Genomic DNA, 22,661 nt, shown 5'->3' with positions numbered 1-22,661 from the left:
CCGGCCTAGGCTCTCTCACCCTGCCCCTCAACCCACACTCTCCTAAGCTCACATTACATTTGTACTGCTATGCATTACCCTCAACAAATCTCTACCTGCTTCTGATTAACGAAAATCTCCACTAATTAAATCTACTTCCATGTCTCTCCGCAGCCCTCTTGACTATCACAGATTCACTTTTACCCTATACTTAGAAAAAATCCAAGAGACCAAAGCAAATTAAAAAAAAAAAAAAATCCCAATATATAAATATATAACTAGGTTAGTACAGAGTTATCACCAGTCATACTATAGCGGATGACAACTAAGATGCAGTCCAGGACTCTGTAATCCAAACCTGGCCATCATAGTCCTTCAAATTACACTGCCTTGATAACACCAATGCCACAATCTCTACTCTCCTATTTTGTGCCAGTTACTCTCCTTGCCAACATGTATTCCTCCATCCCAGTCGTCATAGGCCAGGGTACATACGGTAACCTGAATCACCTTCTCCACAGCAAATCCATAGTTCACAGACCCGCTACCTTAAACCTATCCCCCCCCCCACCCCCACACAAAAACCTCAAAATTGCACTTGCACCCCTCTTACTATGCCACTTCATATAGTTTTTATCTGCCTTCATTTTTCTTTGTTTCTATGATCAAATCTGAGTTACCCGTAATAGCTTGAGTGAATATGCTGTGGCAGTATTTAACTTTTCAAAGGGCAACTATGATAAAATGAGAATAATGGTTAACAATAAGCTAAAAGGAGCAACGGTTAGGAGTTTATATTAGGCATGGATGTTGTTTAAAAACACCATCTTGGAAGCTCAGACCAGATGTATTCTACATATAAAAAAAAAAAAAGGAGAAAGAAAAGCCAAATGACAGCTGGTATGGTTTAAAGATTAGATGAAGGAGGCTATTAGAACCAAAAGAACATTTTTTGAAAAAATGGAGAAAGGATCTGAATGAAGAAAACAAGAAGCAGCTTAAAGCACTGGAAAGTTATATGCAAAACAATGATAAAGAAGGATAAAAGAAACTTATCATAGAGGTAAAAACTCTGTCCCCCCCTCCCATTTTACGAAGCCACATTAGGCCTTTGTATCACCAGCTATGGCGCTATTAGCTCTGACACTCATAGAATTTCTTTGAGCATTGGAGCTAATAAAAGAGGGGATATATTAGGTACCGTATATACTCGAATATAAACCAGGATTTGTGGGCAAAAAAATTGGCCCCAAAATGAGGATTTATATTAGAGCCAACACCCCCTCCCAGAATTATTTCAGGCTGCCGCTGCAAGTCTCTACACCCTGTCCCCCCCCTCCCTGCTCTATCCACATACCTCCTCTGCCAATCCCTGGTGGAGGTGCAGCAGGTAGAAGCAATCTTTCCAAGCTCTTGTGCTAACCGGCTGCTGAGCAGCACAAGCAGGAGCATGATTTGGCAGTGCTGAGCGGCTTCCTTACTGGCTTCTGCGAATTCTCGCGAGAATTTGCGGAAGCCAGTAAGGAAGCCACTTAGTGCCGAGCAGCAGCGCCTTATCACACCCTGCTTGTGTCGCTCAGCGGCTGAAGAAACTCGATCTGTAGCAGCCAGTTAGCACAGGAGCTTGGATCGGCAGAGAAGGTATGAGGATAGGGCAGGGAGGGGGAAGGGGAGACAGGGTGCAGAGCCTGAGAAGGGAGGGAGGGAGGATACAGAGTCTGATGGGGGGAGGAAGAAAGGGTGCTGGGTGCAGAGCCTGACAGGGGAGGGAGGGAAGGAAGGAAGGGTGCAGAGCCTGACAGGGGAGGGAGGGAAGAAAGGGTGCTGGGTGCAGAGCCTGACAGGGGAGGGAGGGAAGGAAGGAAGGGTGCAGAGTCTGACAGGGGAGGGAGGGAAGGGTGAAGAGCTCCGCAGGGAGGATGCTGGGTGTAGCGCCTGTCAGGGCAGGGCACTTGAATATTAAGCCGCCTGACTTATATTTGAGTCAACCATTTTTCCTCCTTTTGGGGGGGAAAAAGAGGGTCTCGACTTATATTCCAGTATATATGGTATATCAGAAGCAGGAACCCCTTTGAGTGAATCAGTGAGGCTGTTAGATCAACAAGAAATAAAAGGGGCACTTGGGGAGGACAAAGCCATAGTAGAGAGACTAATTAATTATTTGCTGTGATCTGTACTGAGGAGGCTGTATTCAGAGTAATGATATGGAGGAAGTGAAACCATCTTAGGTGAATTTCTTCATAAAGGCAGTTAATAAATCCCAATAAATAAATCTCAATGAATATCATCAACTATTCATATAGGAGCAGAGACTGCCACTGTATAACATATACCAGTATTTAATACGACTGCTTCTCTGAATAGTGAAACTGAATATACAATACAGAAAATATTTAAATGTCTTAGCCACCATTTATTATTATTTTAAAAAAAGACATTGCCTGGGGGCTTTAAATATTGACCCAGATATAATTTAGACCCCCCTCCTTGGCTATTAGTGCAATAAAAATTCAATATGTATCACTTTTCAGACAGCTCCCTTTTATCCCATCTTTTTGGAGCAGTTCAGCTACAACATCCTGCTGCTGAGTATCAAAGTAACATAGTAAATGACGGCAGATAAAGACCTGAACGGTCCATCCAGTCTGCCCATAAGTGCTACTCATTAAAAAAAAAAAATACATGATTAGATTAACTTGTCTCTTCTTTGATATTTCTAGGCCATAGACTGTAAAGTCTGGTATTGTCCTAGGTTTCAAATGCTGAAGTTGCCATCCATGCTCACTCCAGCCTCTCCAACCATCCCGTTGTTTGTAGGATATCTACCATAATGTCTGGCCTGCAACATCCTCATGTTTCATATTAGTGGAGTTCACATCGATGCCCACCCCAGCCCATCCGACACCGAATCACCATATATGGGACACAGACCGTACAGGTCTGTCCAATACTGGCCTGACTGACCTTCTGTACTTCTGATTTAGAACTGTGGTGCATTTTCAACCACTATTTACGTTTTACCCACTTTCCGGTTCTCCAGGAATCTCAGGATTCATCATTTTTCCCTGTTTTTGTGTGTTATTCAGGTTTCATCGATTTCATTGTGGAACCCACTTTAACTGTGCTGACTGACATGGCGGAGAAGATCGTAATGCCTCTCATTGAGGAAGCCTCCCGGTCTGGACTTGCTGGATTTAGGCGTTCTAGGTTAGTACAGTAGTGATGCTTACTAATTTATCAGTCGAGCCTTTGCCAGAGGGTCTGAAATCTACCCATGCTATAAACAGCAGTTAAAAATGCACTATAAGGGAATGGGGACTTGTTTACCACCTTTTTGTAGCATGGGCAATTCAAAGCGGTAGGCGGTGACGGGACTAAATCGCACGAGACAACGGTGCGCCAACAACTGAGTGCAAGGTTGATGGCGTGCCGAAGAAAAGCACTATTTTAAAGGACTCCGACTGGGTGTGTGTGTGGGGGAACCCCCCCACTTTACTTAACAGACATTGCGCTGGCATTGTGGGGGGTTTGGGGGGTTGTAACCCCCCACATTATACTTAAAACTGAACTTTTTCCCTAAAAAACAGGCAAAAAGTTTGGTTTCAAGTATAATGAGGGGGGTTACAACCCCCCAAACCCCCCACAACGCCAGCGCGATGTCTGTTAAGTAAAATAGGGGGGGTTCCCCACCAACACCCCCCATCGGAACCCTTTAAAATAGTGCTTTTCTTCGGCGCGCTGTCAACCTTGCGCTCAGTTGTCTGCGCGCCGTTGTCTCGTGCGATTTTGTCTATGAACCGTGGTAGGCACTGGAGGATTAAGTGACTTGCCAAGAGTCACAAGGGACCCTGTTATTAAGCAGCACTAAAAAGTGGCTACACTGTCCCCACCTTGGGTGTGTCCAGAGCTTTAAGGCTACTTTTAGCATTGTCAGTAAAATGATTGATTTTCCTATTTCTGCAATAATTTTCCTATTAGCACATAGCCATTACTTTGTTTTTATTTTATAGGCTATATGGACTCATGTGCTAATCCTGCACTAATCATGAAATAAAATTTGAAATATAATTTCAAATGATTGCATGTCCCTCATCAAAGCTGTACAGTCTCCAGCCAATATTCAGGCCACAAGAGATAGGTAGCTGTCTGCGGCGAAACCAGAAATCCAAAGCTGGCTCTGTATCCAGTGTGGCCGATCGAGACATAGCTGGCTAAACCAATATTCATCATCTGGCTGGCTAAGTCCTAGTGGCTAAAGATAGACCCTCCTAAATATCAGGTTTATCTGGCTGCTGATCTTAGCCAACTGGTGATATTAGCGATGACTGACTTGGGAGAAACTAAGGAGATCTAGAAAGGTGTTTCCTGTGAAGAGAAAAGTTGTTACCATCAGTTGGAAGAATGGTGTACTATACTTGAAAAACCAGATTCAGTAACCATGAGAACTAAAGTTGCAATTAGGATTGACTTATTTATTTATTCAATTTTCTATACCATTCTCCCAGGGGAGCTCAGAACGCTTTACATGAATTTATTCAGGTGTTCAAGTATTTTTCTCTATCTGTCCCGGTGGATAAATTCAGTGGCACTATCTGGTTAAGTGCTGCCGAATATACCTGACTAGTCCTGGCCAAGCAAATCAAAAGGTCAAGAGCCTCTCCTGGCTGTTTAAATTGCTTTGAATATTGACTCCCCCCCCCCCCCCCCCGATATTTTAAATAGCAAAAAGAGGGAAATGTCCTGTGAGCTCCCAAAGTAAAATACAGTTTTCTTGCTTGCTTTATTTATGTATTTAAAAGATTTATAAACCACCTTTATGAAGAGATTCACCCAAGGTGGTGAATGCATTGCGGGGCTCTCTTATAACTGATTGTTAGTCAAAATCTTTATTATTGCTAAAATATTTGTGAAATTGCCAGTTTAATCAGCTACAATAGTATTTCCTAATATGAAATATTTTCTTGTTCTACAGTCTGAATAGCATTAACAGCTCGGAAGTTAAAAGGTCAAACGTCAAGAGTATTGGGTCTGAAGGAAGTGCCTCTCTCAACTGTTCTGTACTCACTGTGGACTTCAAAAATTTTAGAGGCACCTGGATTGAAGAGGTGCAAAAAAACAGGGACAGGTGGAAGGCCAAAGCTGCCAAAGGTAGTTTTATGGACTGATTGAGATTTGCTGACCATCTTATTTTTTTTTTAATACATAAAGAGTTTCACCCAAAGCAGTCACTGTTCTAGAAAGTGCCAAGGCAGTCTGCAAGGATTTTCAAGAGCAATATTCATATACTTCTTGTTCTAAACAGAGTAATTTAATTTAGCACCAGTTAAATGATTACATTTATTGAATATTAGCACTTATTGGCATGAATGTACACTTATGCATGCAAATCACTTATTGGGGAATTCTGGGCTCCTTTTGCTAAGCTGTGGTAGCATTTTTAGCACAAGCTACAAATTACCACGCTCTAACCCCCGCGCTACGCGGAAAAACTAACGCCAGCTTAATGAAGGCATTAGCGTCTAGTGCACGGGGCATTGTAGCGCGTGCTAAGCGTGCGCTAAAACTGCTAGCACAGCTTAGTAAAAGGAGTCGAATGTGTAGGTCACTCAAAGTTAGGTGCTGAATTTTGCATGCAGATTGAAACTTTGTGCAGAAAGTAATAGGCAATTGATGATAAAACCGAGCATTTCATTGGCAGTCATTTGGAGTTGCATATGGATCTGCCTTATGCCCTATTCTATAACATGCGTGTTAGAGAGTGACATGGTAGCTATTAACCACAGGTAGCCACAGGTAACCCGCCGCAATGGGGAGAGAAAAAATAGTGGTCGACGTGGGGATGGGGACAAGGCTATTCACCGCACATGGAGCGATGAATAGTCTTGTCTCTACAGTGAAGTAAGGGAGCACACGCAGTCACGAATCGCGCGGTCCAGCAGCCCCCTCCCGCCTGATTGCCGCATCCCGCCATCTCCCTCCCTCCCTTTACCTCACCTTATATGGCGAATTTAATTTTTCTTCTCTAAGCGGCACGCTTTCAACAAGTCACGCGCGCGCGCAGCTGCTTGAGTTGAATCTTCTCCTCTGACGCAACCGGAAACAGGAAGTTGTGTTAGAGGAGAAGATTCAACTCAAGCAGCCGCATGCGTGACTTGTTGAAAGTGTGCCGCTGGGAGAAGAAAAATTAAATTTGCCACATGAGGTGAGGGGAAGGGAGGGAGAAGGCAGGACGCGATGATCGGACGGGAGGGGGCTGCTGGACCGCGCGACCCATGACTGTGCGTGTTCCCTCACAGTAGGAAGGAGGGAGTGAAAGGGAAAGAGATGCTGGGCCAAGGGGATGAAGCGGGAGACAAATATTGAACCCACAGCAGGAAAGAGAAAGGGGAGGACAGGCAGGTGAGCTTGATGCTGGAAGCGGGGGGAGAAAGAGGGAAAGAAGTTAGATGGGGTTGGAGAGGAGAGAGACACATTGGTGTGGAAGAGGAAGAGGGGAAATCTGACACAGGAAGGTAAGAGAAACAGAAGGGAAATTATGTGCATGGGGGCATAGGGACAGAGATAAGCTTATCTTCTCAAAAAGTAAATTTGACCATGTCTCACCACTCCTGTCCAAGCTCCACTGGCTTCCTGTTATCTCCAGGGTCCACTTTAAATGTGCCTGCCTAACCTTCAAGATCCTTCACGACATCCTTCCTCCTCTTGTTCCTCTATCCTGGAATTCCTCGAATCCAATTTCCACTAGATCCACGCAAAAACTAAAATTATCCTACCCCTCCTTAAAAGGATCTCCCTCGTTGGTAAACTTGGGTCCTCCCTCCCCTTCAGAATCACTCAGCTCTGGAATAGTCTCACTTCCCCTCTTTGTAACTTGAGCTCCCTTCAACTTTTCCGTAAGCATCTGAAGACTTGGCTCTTCTCCAAAATGTAACCTCTTCCCCTCTCTGGTACTCTAAGCCCTAACCTCTCTTCATACTTACTTATATAATTCCATTGGAGTTCCGTTCTATCCCAAACCCTGTAAACCGTGTCGAGCTCCACTTTGTGGAGATGATGCGGTATATAAACCCAAGATTTAGTTTAGTTAGATATAAGATACATGGGGATGGTATATGGACATGGGGGAGGGGGGCAATGCCGGACACAGGAGGGAGTATATAGATACAGAGGGGAGATATTAGAAATGAGGAAAATAGGAACACAGAAAGGAGATGGTTTGTGCGGGTGGGATCAGATGGTTTGTGGGGAAGAGATGGGGACCGTAAAGATTTGAAAACCTATTGCTTTCAGGAAGCTTTTTATAATTTGTGATGGAATGTTTGTTATGTTTTTCCTTTAAAATGCTGATGTGTGGATTGTTATTGATGAAAATAGTGGGGCTCATAATCAAAAAAGAAAAACGTTCAAAAGTGGCCTAAATTGGTACTTGGACAATCAAAAAGACAGATCGTCAAAGTACAGATAATCAAAGCTGGTTTTTAGACATATCTAAAACCAGCTTAGGCCTTTACCCTGCCTCTGAACGCCTAGATTGAGAAAAGGAGTTTTTAGAGGAAGGGAAAGGGTGGGAGGCGGGCAGATCTAGACTTATTCATACTGCAAGTATAACCAAAAGTTTAACGAGATTGCCCAATCGGAACTTATACGTTTTGACTTAGACCAAGTCAAAAACAGGTATAAGATCCAAAGAGGGGCTGCTGAGCTGATCGTGGCTGCTGTGATCAGCTCAAGACCCAGCAATCTGCCCACCCCCCACCGCAACGATCATGACAGGAGAGATGCCTAATCTCTTCCACTGGCACCCCCCCCCCACCCGACAAAGCTGAATACCGGAAGGAGGGAGCCCAGGCCCACCTGCCGAAAGGCGAACCCCTGAACCTACTCCCCCCCATCAATACCAGCAGGAGGGATCCCAAGCCCTCCTGATGTAAGGCAAACCCCTGAATCCATCCCCCCGACAATACCAGCAGGAGGGATCCTGCTTTTAGACAAAGAACTGGCCCCTCCTTCGCCTAAGAGGTCTGGGTTGGGCGTTTGGAACTTGGTTGGGAATTTTTTGGTTGGGAATGTGGTGTAGGGATAGACATAGTGGCAGTCTGGACCAGTAGATAGCTAAACGTGCAGGTAGGCCATTCAAAAAAAAAACCCACAAAAAACACCTCAATTTGGATGTTTTTTTTGAGAATGGACATTTCTCTACTTCCAGCTTCAGCCTCTACTGACTTAGGCCAAATGGGGACTTAGATGGTTTTTTTTAAATTATTATGCCTCTCAATGTGTTTTTGATGTAATTATACATGTTTTAATGTAACTCACAGAGAATTATGGTGTATACGAGAAACAAATATTTTAAATAAATAATTAAAAATGAACTAATATTCCAGCCAATATAATATTAGGTTTTCTATTTTATAATTATTGATTTGCATTTTTTTTTTTTGCCAACAGAAACTGAAGAAAAAACTAAAAGAGAAGCAGAAGAAAATGCTAACAAAGGAGAAGAGGGCTCAAGAATGGAATCATCTGAAGAGAAAAAGAAACCCGAGGAATGCGTATCAACTAAGACGGAAATCAGCAAAGAACCAAATTCTGGACAAACCAAGAGCACAGAAGTCAGCAAGTCAACTTCAAATGGGACACGGTTATCCAGTGTGAGCAGGCAAGACTCACAAGGAGAGAACAAGTTAAAAGTAGCGAAAGCAGCAGATTCTCGACAAGGTCAGGCAGAGGAAAAGCAGCATGTGCACAATGGTAAGGCTCCCTGAATTTCTGAGACAATATCATTATATACAACCGTTCTTCAAAACTAAACAGTTTTTAGGACTAAAAATTCAGATGTGCCCAGATTTAGCCAAAGATACCCAGAGACGAAGGAGAGAATTTCTATTGTTACGACCTGGAGTCTTAGCTATGGGGGCGATGTTTTATTTACGCCACCCTTGTAAATGTGTTATATATTATTCTTCTCAAAATTATGGGCTCCTTTTACAAAGGTGCGCTAGTGTTTTTAGTGCATGCACTGGATTAGCATGCGCTATTACATGCGCTACCTGAAAAACTACCGCCTGGTCAAGAGGAGGCGGTAGCGGCTAGCGCGCGCAGCAATTTAGCGTGCACTATTCCACACGTTAAGGCCCTAACGCACCTTTGTAAAAGGAGCCCTATATTTTCTTTGATCCCCCGCAACTGATGACTTTCCTATCGCGACTGGAAAAGGAGGAGAAAGAAAAATCTAAGCCTAAAAAGAGGAAAGGAGGAAAAGGAGGAAAAAGAAAAATCTAAGCCTAAAGCCCTAAATAAAGTAGAAATAGGGCAGCCTTGAGTTCAGACAGTTTAGTTGTGTCTCCTCTTTTAATTTTCATTATTATTACTCCCGTTATGTTAAATCTTGGATCTTAGATTTCAATAGAGGACTTGATTTGAATTTAAGCATGTATTAATTTCTTTTTTTAATTTTATGTCACTATGTAAAGATTTTTCTGCACAAGTTGATACTTGATGGTATAACTGAAAACAATTTTAAAAAAACAACCCACTTTTCTGATTTCAGTTGTTATATATTGCTCCATTTTCAGTTTCTAAATATTTTAACATGCACAGTTTTCAAGTTAAAACATTAAGCAACGGGGGGCGCTAGTGAGCGCTTTACATGGCGGACGCGTAGCGACACAGCTCCCGCGGAATCCCTGCTTGAATCGATCACCCCTGCCTCAATTTTCGCTGCAATTTAGCGAAATCCGCACAAACTGGTGTCTGAAATATTATGGCATCGACTAAACCGGGGAAAAGGAGGAATACCGACCCGATGTCGCCGCAAAAAGCATCTGCTTCCAAGCCCGATGAAGCCTCCTCGCAAACCATACTGGAGGAACTGCGAGCCATGCGGGCGGAAGTGAAGGCCGACAACGAAGCAATCAAAGAAGAGATTGCCGCCTTTAAAGTGGATCTCGCAGCACTTCAAACGAAGGTACAAGCGACAGACACGAGGTTGTCTGTTGCTGAAAATAATATCAAAGATTTGCTGCGCCAAACCAAACGTATAACGCAGCTAGAAACTCAGCTTGAAGACATGAGTAATCGCTCTAGGAGAAATAATTTCAGGATTCTAGGGATCCCGGAATCCAGGGAAGGGCGCAACATGATTGAATTCCTCCAGATCACTCTACCGAAGATCTTAGACCTTACTTTTGACCTACCATTTGAAATCGACCGAGCACACCGTGTTCCATCAAACGCCTTACCTAACAAAATTGGGCAATACCCCAGACCAACGGTGGTACGCCTCCTTCGCTATGCACAAGTAATGGCGATTATGCAACAAGCACGGGCCAAAGCGCCTATTAAATTCGAGGGCAGTACCCTACTTTTCGTGCCTGATCTGGGAAAACAAACTGCTAAACTCCGGAAACAGCTGCTAGAATATCGCCCAAAATTGAAACAACTTGGAGCACGCTTCGGCATGATGTACCCAGCCCGCCTTAGGATTACTTATAATAATCAAACCAAGGACTTTACTAACCCATCTGAACTAGCTGAATACCTGGAGAACTTGAGCCCGAGTACAATCGATTGTACCTGAATCATGCTTATCCACATCAACAAATACCACCTCTCTTCTTTAGTCAGCGTGTTCTACATGCTGTGAAGTACTTTGTTATGCCATCTACCTTCTTACTGAAATACCGGTTTGTTACTGTTCCTGTAATATACAGGGGGTTATTGTTATTAATATAGGATTCTGCTGGGCGGTGTTGCCTCGACGTTTCACCTGGCTCACTGACCCGTGTTTATCACTATAGATTACTGTACTACAAGTGCTTTCTTATTTTTTATCTCTTATTATGTTTCTTTCATGACTGCTTGGCCTCTTTTACTATTTTTATTTCCTCAGCAATTCTTTGAATGTAAGATGTATATTTATCATGTATACCGATATATACTACCATACAAACCATGCCTTTTACATGTGCCACATTGAATGTTAAAGGAATGAATAACCCCATAAAATCAAAGAAAATACTAAATTATATTTCCTCCTTAGCTGCAGATGTGATATTTATCCAAGAAACCCATCTGGATGCCATGGCAGCTGCCAAACTCTCACTACCTGGTGCACATCCACCTATATTCTCCCCTGCAGTAGATAAAAAGAATGGTGTTCTCACTTTTATTAGGAATCTTCCTCATGTCAAAATCCTTTCATATAGCTCGGACACCATGGGTAGATGGGTATCCATAAAATTACTAATACATTCGATGGAATATTTTTTTCTTAATATATATGGCCCGAACATTGATGACTGTTCTTTCTTTGCTGATATAGCAGACTTGATTAACAGTTACCAAAATGTTCCTTTCATCATAGGTGGGGACTTTAATTTGATAATCGATCCTATTAAAGATAGAAAATCCACATATAAACATAAACAATCTAAAGCTTGGTCATATTTACAGAATATTATGGCTCAATTCCAACTAATAGACCCCTGGTGCATAACTCACATAGATGACAAAGAGTACACCTTCTACTCTGCGCCTCACTCCTCTTACTCGAGGATTGATTATTTTTTAATTGATCCTTCATTAATTCAATCTATTCTCCACACTGAAATCAAACCAATTTGCATTTCTGATCACGCTGCAGTTCTCTTATCCTTAGATACTTCTCTCCCCCCCTCTCCGCAGAGAGCGTGGAGACTAAACACATCACTCTTACAAGATAAAACCTTTTGTGAACACATATCAATGGCTATACAAGATTACTTCGCTCTTAATACGCCACAAGAATGTACATGGATTTCTGTGTGGGATGCATTTAAAGCATACATCAGAGGAGTTATTATTTCATACTCTGCTCACATGAAAAAGAAAACCAAAAAAGAATTAGACATCTTTGAATCTGAACTTAAAAGATTGGAGTCTATACATCATTTGAATCCGAATGATATTAAAACTCTAAAACAATTACAACAGACAAGATATCAATATAACACTTGTCTCAGTAGAACGGCTGCATCACAAATTTTTATAAGTGCTACTAAATATTATTCAGAGAGTAATAGATGCGGACAACAATTGGCGTCATACCTAAAGGGTAAACGAAATAGAACTGATATCCCAGCCATCACTACTTCTGAAGATAAATTAGTTACTGACCCGAAGGAGATCCTTGCACATTTTCATAGCTTCTATTCTACCTTATACACATCAGAAACCCAAACAGATTGTGATCCTCCTCCGTTTCTTAATAATCTTACACATAATACTTTGAATACATCTGAAACCACTAACCTAGAAGCAGACATTACCATAGAAGATATTACTAATGCACTCAAACACATGTCCACCAAAAAAGCACCTGGACCTGATGGCCTACCAACCGATTTTTATCAGGTATTTAATAAATGGCTTTCACCTTATCTTCTGGAATTTTTTCAATACATGCAGAAATCAGGTGATGTTAGGGGATCTTTCACCGAGGCAACAACTATTGTACTTCCTAAACCCAATAAAGACCCACTCAAAATTCATAACTATAGACCCCTTTCGCTAATCAATACAGATGCCAAAATTTACGCTAAAATTTTGGCTACCAGATTACAACTAATTCTGCCCAAATTAATCAACCCAGATCAAACTGGATTCATGACCAATCGCCTGTCCAGTGATAACACGAGGACGTTTACTCACATAATATCCCTTGCCAATTCTCTAGATTATTCAATAGTGGCTGTTGGGTTGGATGCTGAAAAAGCCTTCGACCGCGTTGAATGGTCGTTTCTCTTTCATGTAATGTCATGGTTTGGTATGTCTCCTAAATTTATAAACATGGTAAAAGTGTTGTATTCATCTCCATCCAATAAAATATATGTTAACCAATATTTTTCCTCACCTTTCGAACCTAGCAGAGGTACGAGACAGGGATGTCCCCTGTCACCCCTCCTATTTAACATAGCTCTGGAACCACTGTTGATAGCGATCCGCACCTCACCTAACATCCATGGCTTTCTTCATAATGATGTGGAAATTAAACTCTCCGCATATGCTGACGATGTCCTTCTATACATTACACCAGAATCCATCTCTCCTCTACTACAAATATTGTCATCTTACTCTATTCCCTCTGGATACAAATTAAATGTCTCTAAATCGGAAGTCATGCCTCTAAACTGCCCTGAAATGGGTCAAACCATTAAAGATCTTGGATTATTATGGTCACCTACACAACTGAAATACTTAGGCTTACAATTTACCCCCAATCTAGATGATACCATAGAGCACAATGCTAATCGCATTCTTGAATCAACTCGATCATTAACATCCTCATGGTCTCCTCTGAAATTGACATGGTGGGGCAGATTGGACACAATTAAAATGATGATCTCTCCTGTTATCAACTACTCTTTGAGCATGCTTCCTATTTTAATGAAGCCCACCTTCTATACCAAAATAGATAAACTCCTAACAGCCTTCTTATGGAATAATAAACCCCCGCGTATAAGCTTAAGAAAGCTTAGAAATCCAAAAGATACCGGCGGAGTCAATTTTCCCAACTTCAAAAACTACCATACTGCATTTCTACTCCGCCAAGGTTCTAGATGGATCAGCAAGAATAATGATGTTCCTGAACCAAGATGGCTCCAATTGGAAAGATCATTGGTACCTAAGTCGCCTCTTGATGATCTACCTTTTCTAGGACACAATGATTCTCCTCATCTGTCACCCATTTTACATTCCACATGTACTGCTTTGAGATATATTGATGGGATGTCTTCACCGAAATGGCATGGAACTACACAAATACCATTGTGGGGTAATCATAAAATTCGAATACAAAACACACCAATCTACAATCAAGTTTGGACATCTAAAGGAATAACTCGATTATGTCATCTCTATTCGAAGTCACAATGGATACCATTTCAACAGTTAATTGAATCCTATCAATTACCTAAATCGCACTTCTTCAAGTGGATACAAATAAAATCTGCCATTACTGCATACTTAAAACAACAACCTGTTGTGGATGAACCTCCACGCCTCTGGCTATTATGTGATCAGATCCACAACACAAAGCATGAATCGGCTCAATGGTATAAAATTATGAGGAAACATGATACATTTTCCCTCAATACGCTCTACTCATTATGGAATGAAGATACGGGACTAGAAATGGACTCCTCTGACTGGAGGGATATATGAAAAATGTCACATTCTGCGTTAGCTTCCTCAGCAATGACACAATCTATTTTCTTCCTCATTCATAAAGCATATTGGACCCCTATTAAACTAGCTAAGATAGCTCGTCACCCAGATTCGACAGATAATAAATGCTGGTCTTGCCATGCACATCCAGGTACATTATCTCATATGATTTTCCATTGCAAACCTATTAATCATTACTGGTCTCAAATTTGGCATACCATTAGTGCTCTGCTGCATATCTCCGAACCAATAACTTTGGCAATTGTATTGTATGGCCCTCACGGTCTTCAGTCACCTTTACCTGAACTACAGCCCAAATTATTAAGGGCTTTAATATCTATAACGATTAAGCAAATCTTAACCAACTGGAAAAATGCAGCCACACTCTCTTACTCAGCCTGGTGGAATCAGGTATGTCTAATTGCCAAATTTGAGCTTGCAGCCGCGGAAAGTAAAGGAACTCTGCATAAAACCAATAAAATGTGGCAACCGCTGTTAGACTATTGTGATGATGGAATTGTTTAAGTTCTCATATATGTTGTTCTATTACATCTCATGTCTACGCCTCTTGGCCAAGCAGTACTCTTCTTTCTCTTCTTTTATTTTTTCTTGTTTTTGCAATGCTTTGTCTGAACTCAGAATGTATCTCTGATCAGGTTTCTGTTAATGCATTGCCTTTTGACAGATAGATCTTATTGTTTTATGTTTATTTCTGTACTCTAAAATTTAATAAAAAAATTTTGGAACTTAAAAAAAAAAAAAAACATTAAGCAACACCCAAATCATCACTTTATTGTCATTGAATCTTTATTTGCCTATTTATTGTGTACCTGCTGCCTTTAGACATTTTTTTTCTGGTGCAAATGGATCTTGCTTTAGTTATTTTTTTTTACTTTTAAAGATTACCTGTAAAATTGTGCAGTGGCAAGAAGGTGGAAACTTTTAGGCAACCTGTATTTAGATGGATTTGGGGGTATAATTCGAGCAGAACACAAATGGAGTACACATGTGGTTTTATAAAATAGGTACTGTAGACTCTGTTAACTGGAATTCAAGAAACCAGAAAAAAAAATCTAAGAAATACTGTAATACTTTAAATCACATGTGTCAAATACAAGGCCTGCGGGCCGAATCCGGCCTGCCTAGCCATTTTATGTGACCCGCAGTGACTGTGCCGAGGCACAGGGTTGGCATTAGGGAGGAGCAAACAGGAAGTTGCATCATTGGGGACTGACCTCGACAGAAGGAATGCACAGAAAGGGGCCACATGCGGCGGTTGAGAATTGCTGCCGAGGCTGGCGGTCTCCTGCAACAAAAACGGATGTGTCTGCAAGACTGAAGGTGAGGACGACGTCAGACCGGGACGGATAGAAAGGGGAGGAAATGCCAGGCCAGGAAGCCCCCTGGACCAGCTTCTTAAGTAGAATGGGGGAGGTTGGGGTGGGAGAGAAGGGAAAGAACTTATGAGGTCGGAAACAGAAGGGAGAGAGAGAAATAGTAATGGTGCACAGCAGGGATGGAAGGGGAAGAGGGGGGAAAGAGATATTGTAGACTTTGAGGAGAGGAGAGAGATAGCAGACCACAAGAAGGGTGGGGAGGAGGGAAGGAGGGAAATGGACCATGGAAAGGGAGAGAGAATGGAAGAAAGTGAGAGAGATATTCCAGACTGTGGGAAGGAGAAGAGGATGATACCAGATCAAGGGAAAGGTGGATGGAAGGAGCAAGATGTCAGACCACAAGAAGGGGGAGGGAGGAAGGAGAGAGAGATGCCAGATCACATTAGAGAAAAGGAGGGAAAGGAAGGAAGGGATAGAGACGCCAAACTATGGGAAGGAGAGAAAAAATATACCAGACCTTAGGAAGGGGGAAAATAGAGATGTCGGAACCAGTGGCGTACCTAGCATATGTGACACCCGGGGCCCATCATTTTTTGGCACCTCCCATCTGTACAAAAAACATGATTTTAAGTAACAAGCCACATGTTACACTTACCCCTCCCCCTTTTAAAAAACTGTAGTGTGGATTTTAGCCATGGTGATAACAGCTCTGACGCTCATAGAATTCTGAGCATCAGAGCTACTACCACCACGGCTGGCGCTATAAAATGCTCCACAGTTTTGTAAAAGGGGGAATAAAATAGAAATACGTAGACAAAGGTTAAATTGAACCAGCAAGAAGCTGGACTCTGCATACAATGCAACACCACAGAAACAGTGACACATGTCTCCTAAAGCAATAAATAAATATAAATTTTTTGTTCTACCTTTATCTTCTCTGGTTTCTGCTTTCCTCATCTTTTTGTTACTCTCTTCCTTTCATCCACTGTCTGCCATCTCTCTGCCTCTATATGGCATCTTCTCTCCTTCTATGCCCCTTCCAGAAACTGTATGCCTCCCCCTTCCATCTCTCCTTTCACCCCCATTGGTCTAGCATCTCTCTCCTCTCCTTCCCTCTCTCACACCTCTCTTCTGCAATCCCTTTCTTCCCTCATTTTCCTTTTCAATTTATTTTCTGCATCCATCTAGATTACGTTCTTACTACCTTCTCATCAATTTCCTTTTTTACTGTCTACCTACAGCTAGCCACCTCTTTCCCTCACCCCCTCCAGTATTTCCTTAACTCAATCCTTTTCCCCCCATCATATGCCCTCCTTTTATTTATCCCTTCCTTTCATCATGTGCCCTCTTTCTCTACCCCTTCCATCTAGTACCTTCTCCTCTCTCTGTCCACTTCCATCGTCTGCTCCCCTCTTTCTCTCCTCCCATTTCCTTCCTGCATTTGCTCTTTTATCTCTCCCATCTGCACTTCCATCCAGCATAGGCTCCCACTCTACCCGCCACACTACCATCCAATGTCTGCCCTTTCTCTCTCCATCCACCCCTCTTCCATCAGCATCTGCCCCCTTTCTTTCCCTCCAATCCAATTCCATCCAATCAAGTATCCTTCCCCCTTATGTCTCTTCCCCTTTCCGTATACATCAATTCCATCAGCATCACCCTTCCATACTACCCTGCCCCCTTTCTCTTCCTGCACCACTCTTTTATTCCAGCAGTCCTGCTCCTTTATCAGGATGACTGTAGCTGCTGGTTGCCGGTCCACCCCACTCTGACGTACTAGCTCTGGAGCAGAGTCGGCAGCCGCATGCTGGAAGGTCCCACGATGTTCCAGGCTTTGCTCCGGAAGAAGTAAGTTATGTCAGAGGGGGTTGACCCAGCAGACGCAGGGAGTTACGGCAAGGACCCGCGATGACTGAGTCTGCCGGGTCCACCTCCTCCGACATAAATTACTTCTTCTGGAGCAAAGCCAGCAGATGAGTCATCGGGGAACCTTCCTGCACCTCAGAACAGCTGCCGACTGCTCTAGAGCAGTGTTTTTCAACATTTTTACACCCGTGGACCAGCAGAAATAAAAGAATTATTTTGTGGACCGGCAAACTACTAAGACTGAAATTAAAAAAACACATTTCCACCCCGTCTCCGCAAGCTCAGTCCCCGCAAACCATCTGATCCCATCCGCACAAGTCTCAGTTATGATTTTATATTGAACATATTTTATTAAAGTATAAAAAGAAACAATATTCTGTACAATTGTCAGTTTATAAATATACAGAGCAAAGACCAACAAAACCCCTGTCTCCCCTCCCCTTCACATATATCCCCTCTACTATCAAGAAAACTGAACAAGCCAAATTATTATAGAATGCTACACAGAAATATCATGCTAACAGAATACTGAAGTCACACATGACAGGAATGGTGTTAGGGGAGTGCCCCCTGGTCCGAGAGAGAGCCCTAAGCCAGCTGGAAGCTAAAGAAGCACTGCATGGGCTTTGCAGTTCCTAGTTATGTCTCTAGCAGGATACATATTTCAAATCTGATATATTCTAATGACAAAATAGAAATAAAATGATTTTTTTCTACCTTTTGTTGTCTCTGGTTTCAGCTTTTATCTTCTTTTCCTTCCATCTGCACTGTCTCTTCAATCCAGCATCTGCCCGTTCCATCCACTGTCTGCCCCTTCCAGAAACTGTCTGTCTCCCCGTCATTTCTCCTCTAGACCCCCCCTTTGGTCTGGCATCTATCATCTTCCCCCTCTGTTCCCTCATGGTCTGGCATCTTTCTCCTTTCATCTCTCTTTCCCTCCTCCCTGTGGTTTTTAGCATCTTTCTTTTCTCATTTCCTCCACTAAGATCTGATATCTCTGTCTCCTCCATTCTCTGGCATCTCTCTCCTCTCTCTCTTCCCTTTCCTTGGTCTTCCTTCTTTATTTTCTGCCTCCGTCTAAATTAAATTTGTTCTTACTATGCAGTCCTCAAATTCCCTCTTTTCACTATGTCTACCCACAGCATGCCACCCCTTTTACTTCACCCCTCCACTATCTCACTAACTCTATCTTCTTCCCCCATCCAGCATATGTGCTTTTTCTTTATCCCTCCTTCCATCCAGTATGTGTTCTCTTTCTCCACTTCCACTTGCTCTCCCTTCTCCCCACTTCCATCATCTGCCCTCTTCTCTCTCCCCACTTCCATCATCTGCCCCTTCTCCCCACTTCCATCATCTGCCCTTCTCTCTCTTTTCCCCCACTTCCATCATCTGCCCTCTTCTCTCCCCCCACTTCCATCATCTGCCCCTTCTCTCTCTTTCCCCCCACTTCCATAATCTGCCCCCTTCTCTTAATCTCTCCATCCGCCACAGGCCCATCTTTCTCCCTTCCTCACCTTTCCGATTTTGGCAACAAGATCAGAAAGGCCCCACCCCCCGCGATGACACTTAAGATCGGCAACGGGTCTCTTTCTACCCCCGGCATCAACAGAACTTCAGATCGGCAACAGGCGCTCAGTCAAAAGCTTCCCTCTGACTGAACTGCCTGGGCGGAAACAGGAACCTGAGTCAGAGGGAAGCTTTTGACTGAGCACCTGTTGCCGATCTGAAGTTTTGTTGATGCCAGGAGAAGGAGGCTGAACTTGAGTGCAGTCGCGGGGGCGCCGATGCTGCTGAGTACCATCGTGGGGGGGAGGGCGCCGATGCCACTGAGTGCCGTCACCGTTGCAGCCCAGGAATTTTCCAGACCTGGCCAGCTGTGCACCCCCCTAAGGCTGCACCCAGGGCAGACCGATACCCCCTGCCCCCCTTTGGTACGCCACTGGTCGGAACACATGAGGGGAAGAGAGAGGGAAGAGATGGTGCACAGGGATGGGATGAATGGAGAAGGGAAAAGAGATGGAAGAAATGCTGTTTAGGATTGATGGGAATAGGGGAAAAGGAGATGGTGCACATGTATGGAGAAGAGGGGAAGACATGGAAAAATAGATTCAGAAGGAAGCAGGAAAATGGAAGAAAGTTGAATGTTAAAAGTCAATGCCAAAGATGGATGTAGAGCAGAAAGTGAAGGAGAGAAAAATCAGCAAATGAATAAGAAGGTCTTGGAAACAGAGATAAGAACACAGACAAATGGAAGTGCAGCCAGAGACTGGGAAAAGATGATTAAAAAATAAAATCACGAGACAACAAAGGTAGGAAAATGATTTTATTTTTAATTCAGTGATTGAAATATATTAGTTTTAAAAATTTACATCTGTCTATATTTTGCACTGCTCAGGAAGAAATTCATTTGTTTCTATTTCTCTGGTGTTGTACTGCATGCGCTAGATGTGGTATATTTAGATTTTAGCAAAGCCTTTGACAGTGCCCTCGGGATGGGCAAAGTGACAGACTGAGTTAGGAACTAGTTGAGTGGAAGATGACAGAGGGTAGTGGTTAATGGAGATCGCTCTAAGGAACATGAGAAGACCCATATTGGGTAAGACCAATGGTCCATCTAACTTAGAATCCTTCTAATAAGACTAAGAGGTACATAATCAAAATGAAAATACGTCTAAAAACCCGCCTAAATCGGCACTTGGACAATCAAAAAGACAAGTTATCCAAGTACCGATAATCGAACAGGATTTTAGATGTATCTAAAATAGGCCTTTTGACTGCCTCTGTGTGACCAGAGTGAAAAGGGGCATTTTTGAAGGAGTGGGTAGGGCGGGATGTGGGCTGACCTTGACTTAGTCGTCCAGTAGCCATAATCGAAAAGTTTAACAGATTGCCTGGATGGAACTTATACGTTTTGAATTAGACCAAGTCAAAACAGGTATAAGTTCCAGATTAGGCCGCTGAGCTGATTGCGGCTGCTGCAATCAGTTCTGCGGCACAGGCAACCTGTTCCCCCCTCCCGTAGCGTTCCCCAGTAGGAGGGATGCCCAATACTTCCTGCCCTAAGCTGCTGCAATCCCTCACAAGCATCACTGGCAGGAGGGATGCCCAGTCCCTCCTGCCAGACCCCCACCCTCCTGACAGTCTGCCCAGCCCACTCCCGAATAACTCTTCTACCCCCATCCAGACCCCCCTAACCCCACCCGAACCCCCAGGACCCCCCTAACCCCCATGGACCCCCCTAACCTTTTTTTGATGGTCGGACGGGCCCTCCCTCTATCTAGCTGGCAGACCTGCCTTCATCAGAATGGTGGACCTGCTGCTTCCCAGTGCATTGTGGGATGCACTGGGGAGGGGCCTAGGGCCTGATTGACCCAGGTGCCTAAGGCCACTCCTATGGGCAGGGCCTGAGGTGACTGGCCCAATCAGGACCTAGACACTCTGAAGTGCATCCCACAATGCACTGGGAAGCAGCAGGTCCGCCATTCTGATGAAGGCAGCAGGTGGCGAAAAAAGCCTCAGAATAAAGTGACAATCATAAACAGAGCTAGTATAGTGCTGTCATGAAATTAATCATTTTAAAGCTTGCAAACCTTATGGCAAAAATTTGACAAAAATGGTTCAATCCAGTCGAATAACATGAATAAATACCAACGTTATCTGGATTGCATTTAGTTCCATCAATTTACCGTGTTATATTTAAAAAAAGACGCCTCAGCTCCACCACTCCACCGCTTGTAATAATTCGAAAAGCGGGAAGCTAGTTGTGGTGCTTCATCATTGGCAGTCAATTTTATATAATTTTTCTTACTTTATTTTTTATTTATTTATTTTTTCTATGTATCAAAAATCTTTAAAGAAATAAATATTTCAAAAACTCTTCACTTCTTGAGTGTCATACTGTATGCTTTAAAAAGTAGATAATACTTATCTCAGCCAAAAAACCCAGGGAGTCAGACCCGACATGTTTCACAACCAAGTGTTTTTTCAAGGGTCTCCCAAGGGTGCCGCTGTCATCCGACTCCAAGTTAGTAATGAGAAAAGACACTCAAGTATGACACTCAAGAAGTGAAGAATTTTTGAAATATTTATTTCTTTAAAGATTTTTGATACATAGAAAAAATAAATAAATAAAAAATAAAGTAAGAAAAATTATATAAAATTGACTGCCAATAATGAAGCACCACAACTAGCTTCCCGCTTTTCAAATTATTACAAGCGGTGGAGTGGTGGGGCTGAGGTGTCTTTTTTTAAATATAACACGGTAAATTGATGGAACTAAATGCAATCCAGATAACGTTGGTATTTATTCATGAAATTAATCATTGGCATAAAAAAACACCAACCTGTATAACCAAACCTTGCAGCACAGTTGAAACACTCCCAGGTGGGTTGAAGGTGCACTAGAGGTCACTTATCTGGTACGATCCTGTACATCCAGGCTTCTTCTCATAGCTATATAGCTTCCAAACGCTGCCCAAGGATCAGTTCCATTCAGATGAAATCTTGTTTCACCGGTCAAGCTGGCTGCTTCAGGCTTGGTAGATTTCCCTTGAATAGCTGGCTTGACCAATGAAACAAGATTTCTTGTTAGGTTTTCATCTGAATGGACTGATTCTTGGGCAACATTTGGAAGCTTCTTAGCTGTGAGAAGAAGCCCGAATTTACAGAACTCCGTTCCTCAGATAAGCCATTCTTAGCTTTATCCTTCTCCTCCACTGCCAATTCCAGACTTTGTTCCTTTCATCTAGTTGCCCCTATGCTTGGAATATATACCTGAGTTTGTTCATCAAGCCCCTTACCTTACATTGTTGAAAAGAAGACTGAAAATCCACATTTTAGATAATAGCTTTCAATCCTTCACCATACTCCTCTTCCCTCCAACCCAGCCAGCTAATCAACGTTTCCCTTAATGTATACATGACATCCTGTTTGTCTGACTTGGCTGTTTAGATTGTAAGCTCTTTCGAGCAGGGACTGTCTTCTTTGTGGCTCTGTACAGCACTGCGTACATCTGGTAGTGCTATAGAAATAATTACCATATATACTCAAATATAAGTCGATCTGAATATAAGGAATCGACTGCCACGACAGATCAGATCTCTTCAAGGACTCCTTAACTTTAGAAAAGCAATAAAAACATGTCTCTTCATCTAACCCCCTGCCCTTGATCCATGGACTACAAAGAATTGTATATTAGTAACTGAACCAGTATGTGCCAGGTAAGGAAGCTTTCTTTGTAAAATCTTGCACTGTAACTATGGCAAATCTAACCTG

At 42.8% G+C, this 22,661-nt stretch overlaps 1 protein-coding gene across 6 annotated transcripts in view; it reads left to right on the top strand.

The window, feature by feature from the left end:
- PDE1C (phosphodiesterase 1C) overlaps positions 1–22,661 on the top strand; it is a 758,662-nt gene that overhangs the window by 613,921 nt on the left and 122,080 nt on the right. For all 6 annotated transcript variants that reach the window (XM_033930571.1, XM_033930573.1, XM_033930572.1 and 3 more), the window contains 3 exons: positions 3,066–3,186; positions 4,952–5,127; positions 8,428–8,730. In XM_033930571.1, coding sequence (XP_033786462.1) covers positions 3,066–3,186; positions 4,952–5,127; positions 8,428–8,730 — 600 coding nt within the window. The remainder of the gene's footprint in view (positions 1–3,065; positions 3,187–4,951; positions 5,128–8,427; positions 8,731–22,661) is intronic.

This window comes from Geotrypetes seraphini, chromosome 2 (assembly GCF_902459505.1).
Source record: "Geotrypetes seraphini chromosome 2, aGeoSer1.1, whole genome shotgun sequence".
NCBI classification, from domain to species: domain Eukaryota; kingdom Metazoa; phylum Chordata; class Amphibia; order Gymnophiona; family Dermophiidae; genus Geotrypetes; species Geotrypetes seraphini.
This window is presented reverse-complemented; position numbering and strand designations above follow the sequence as displayed.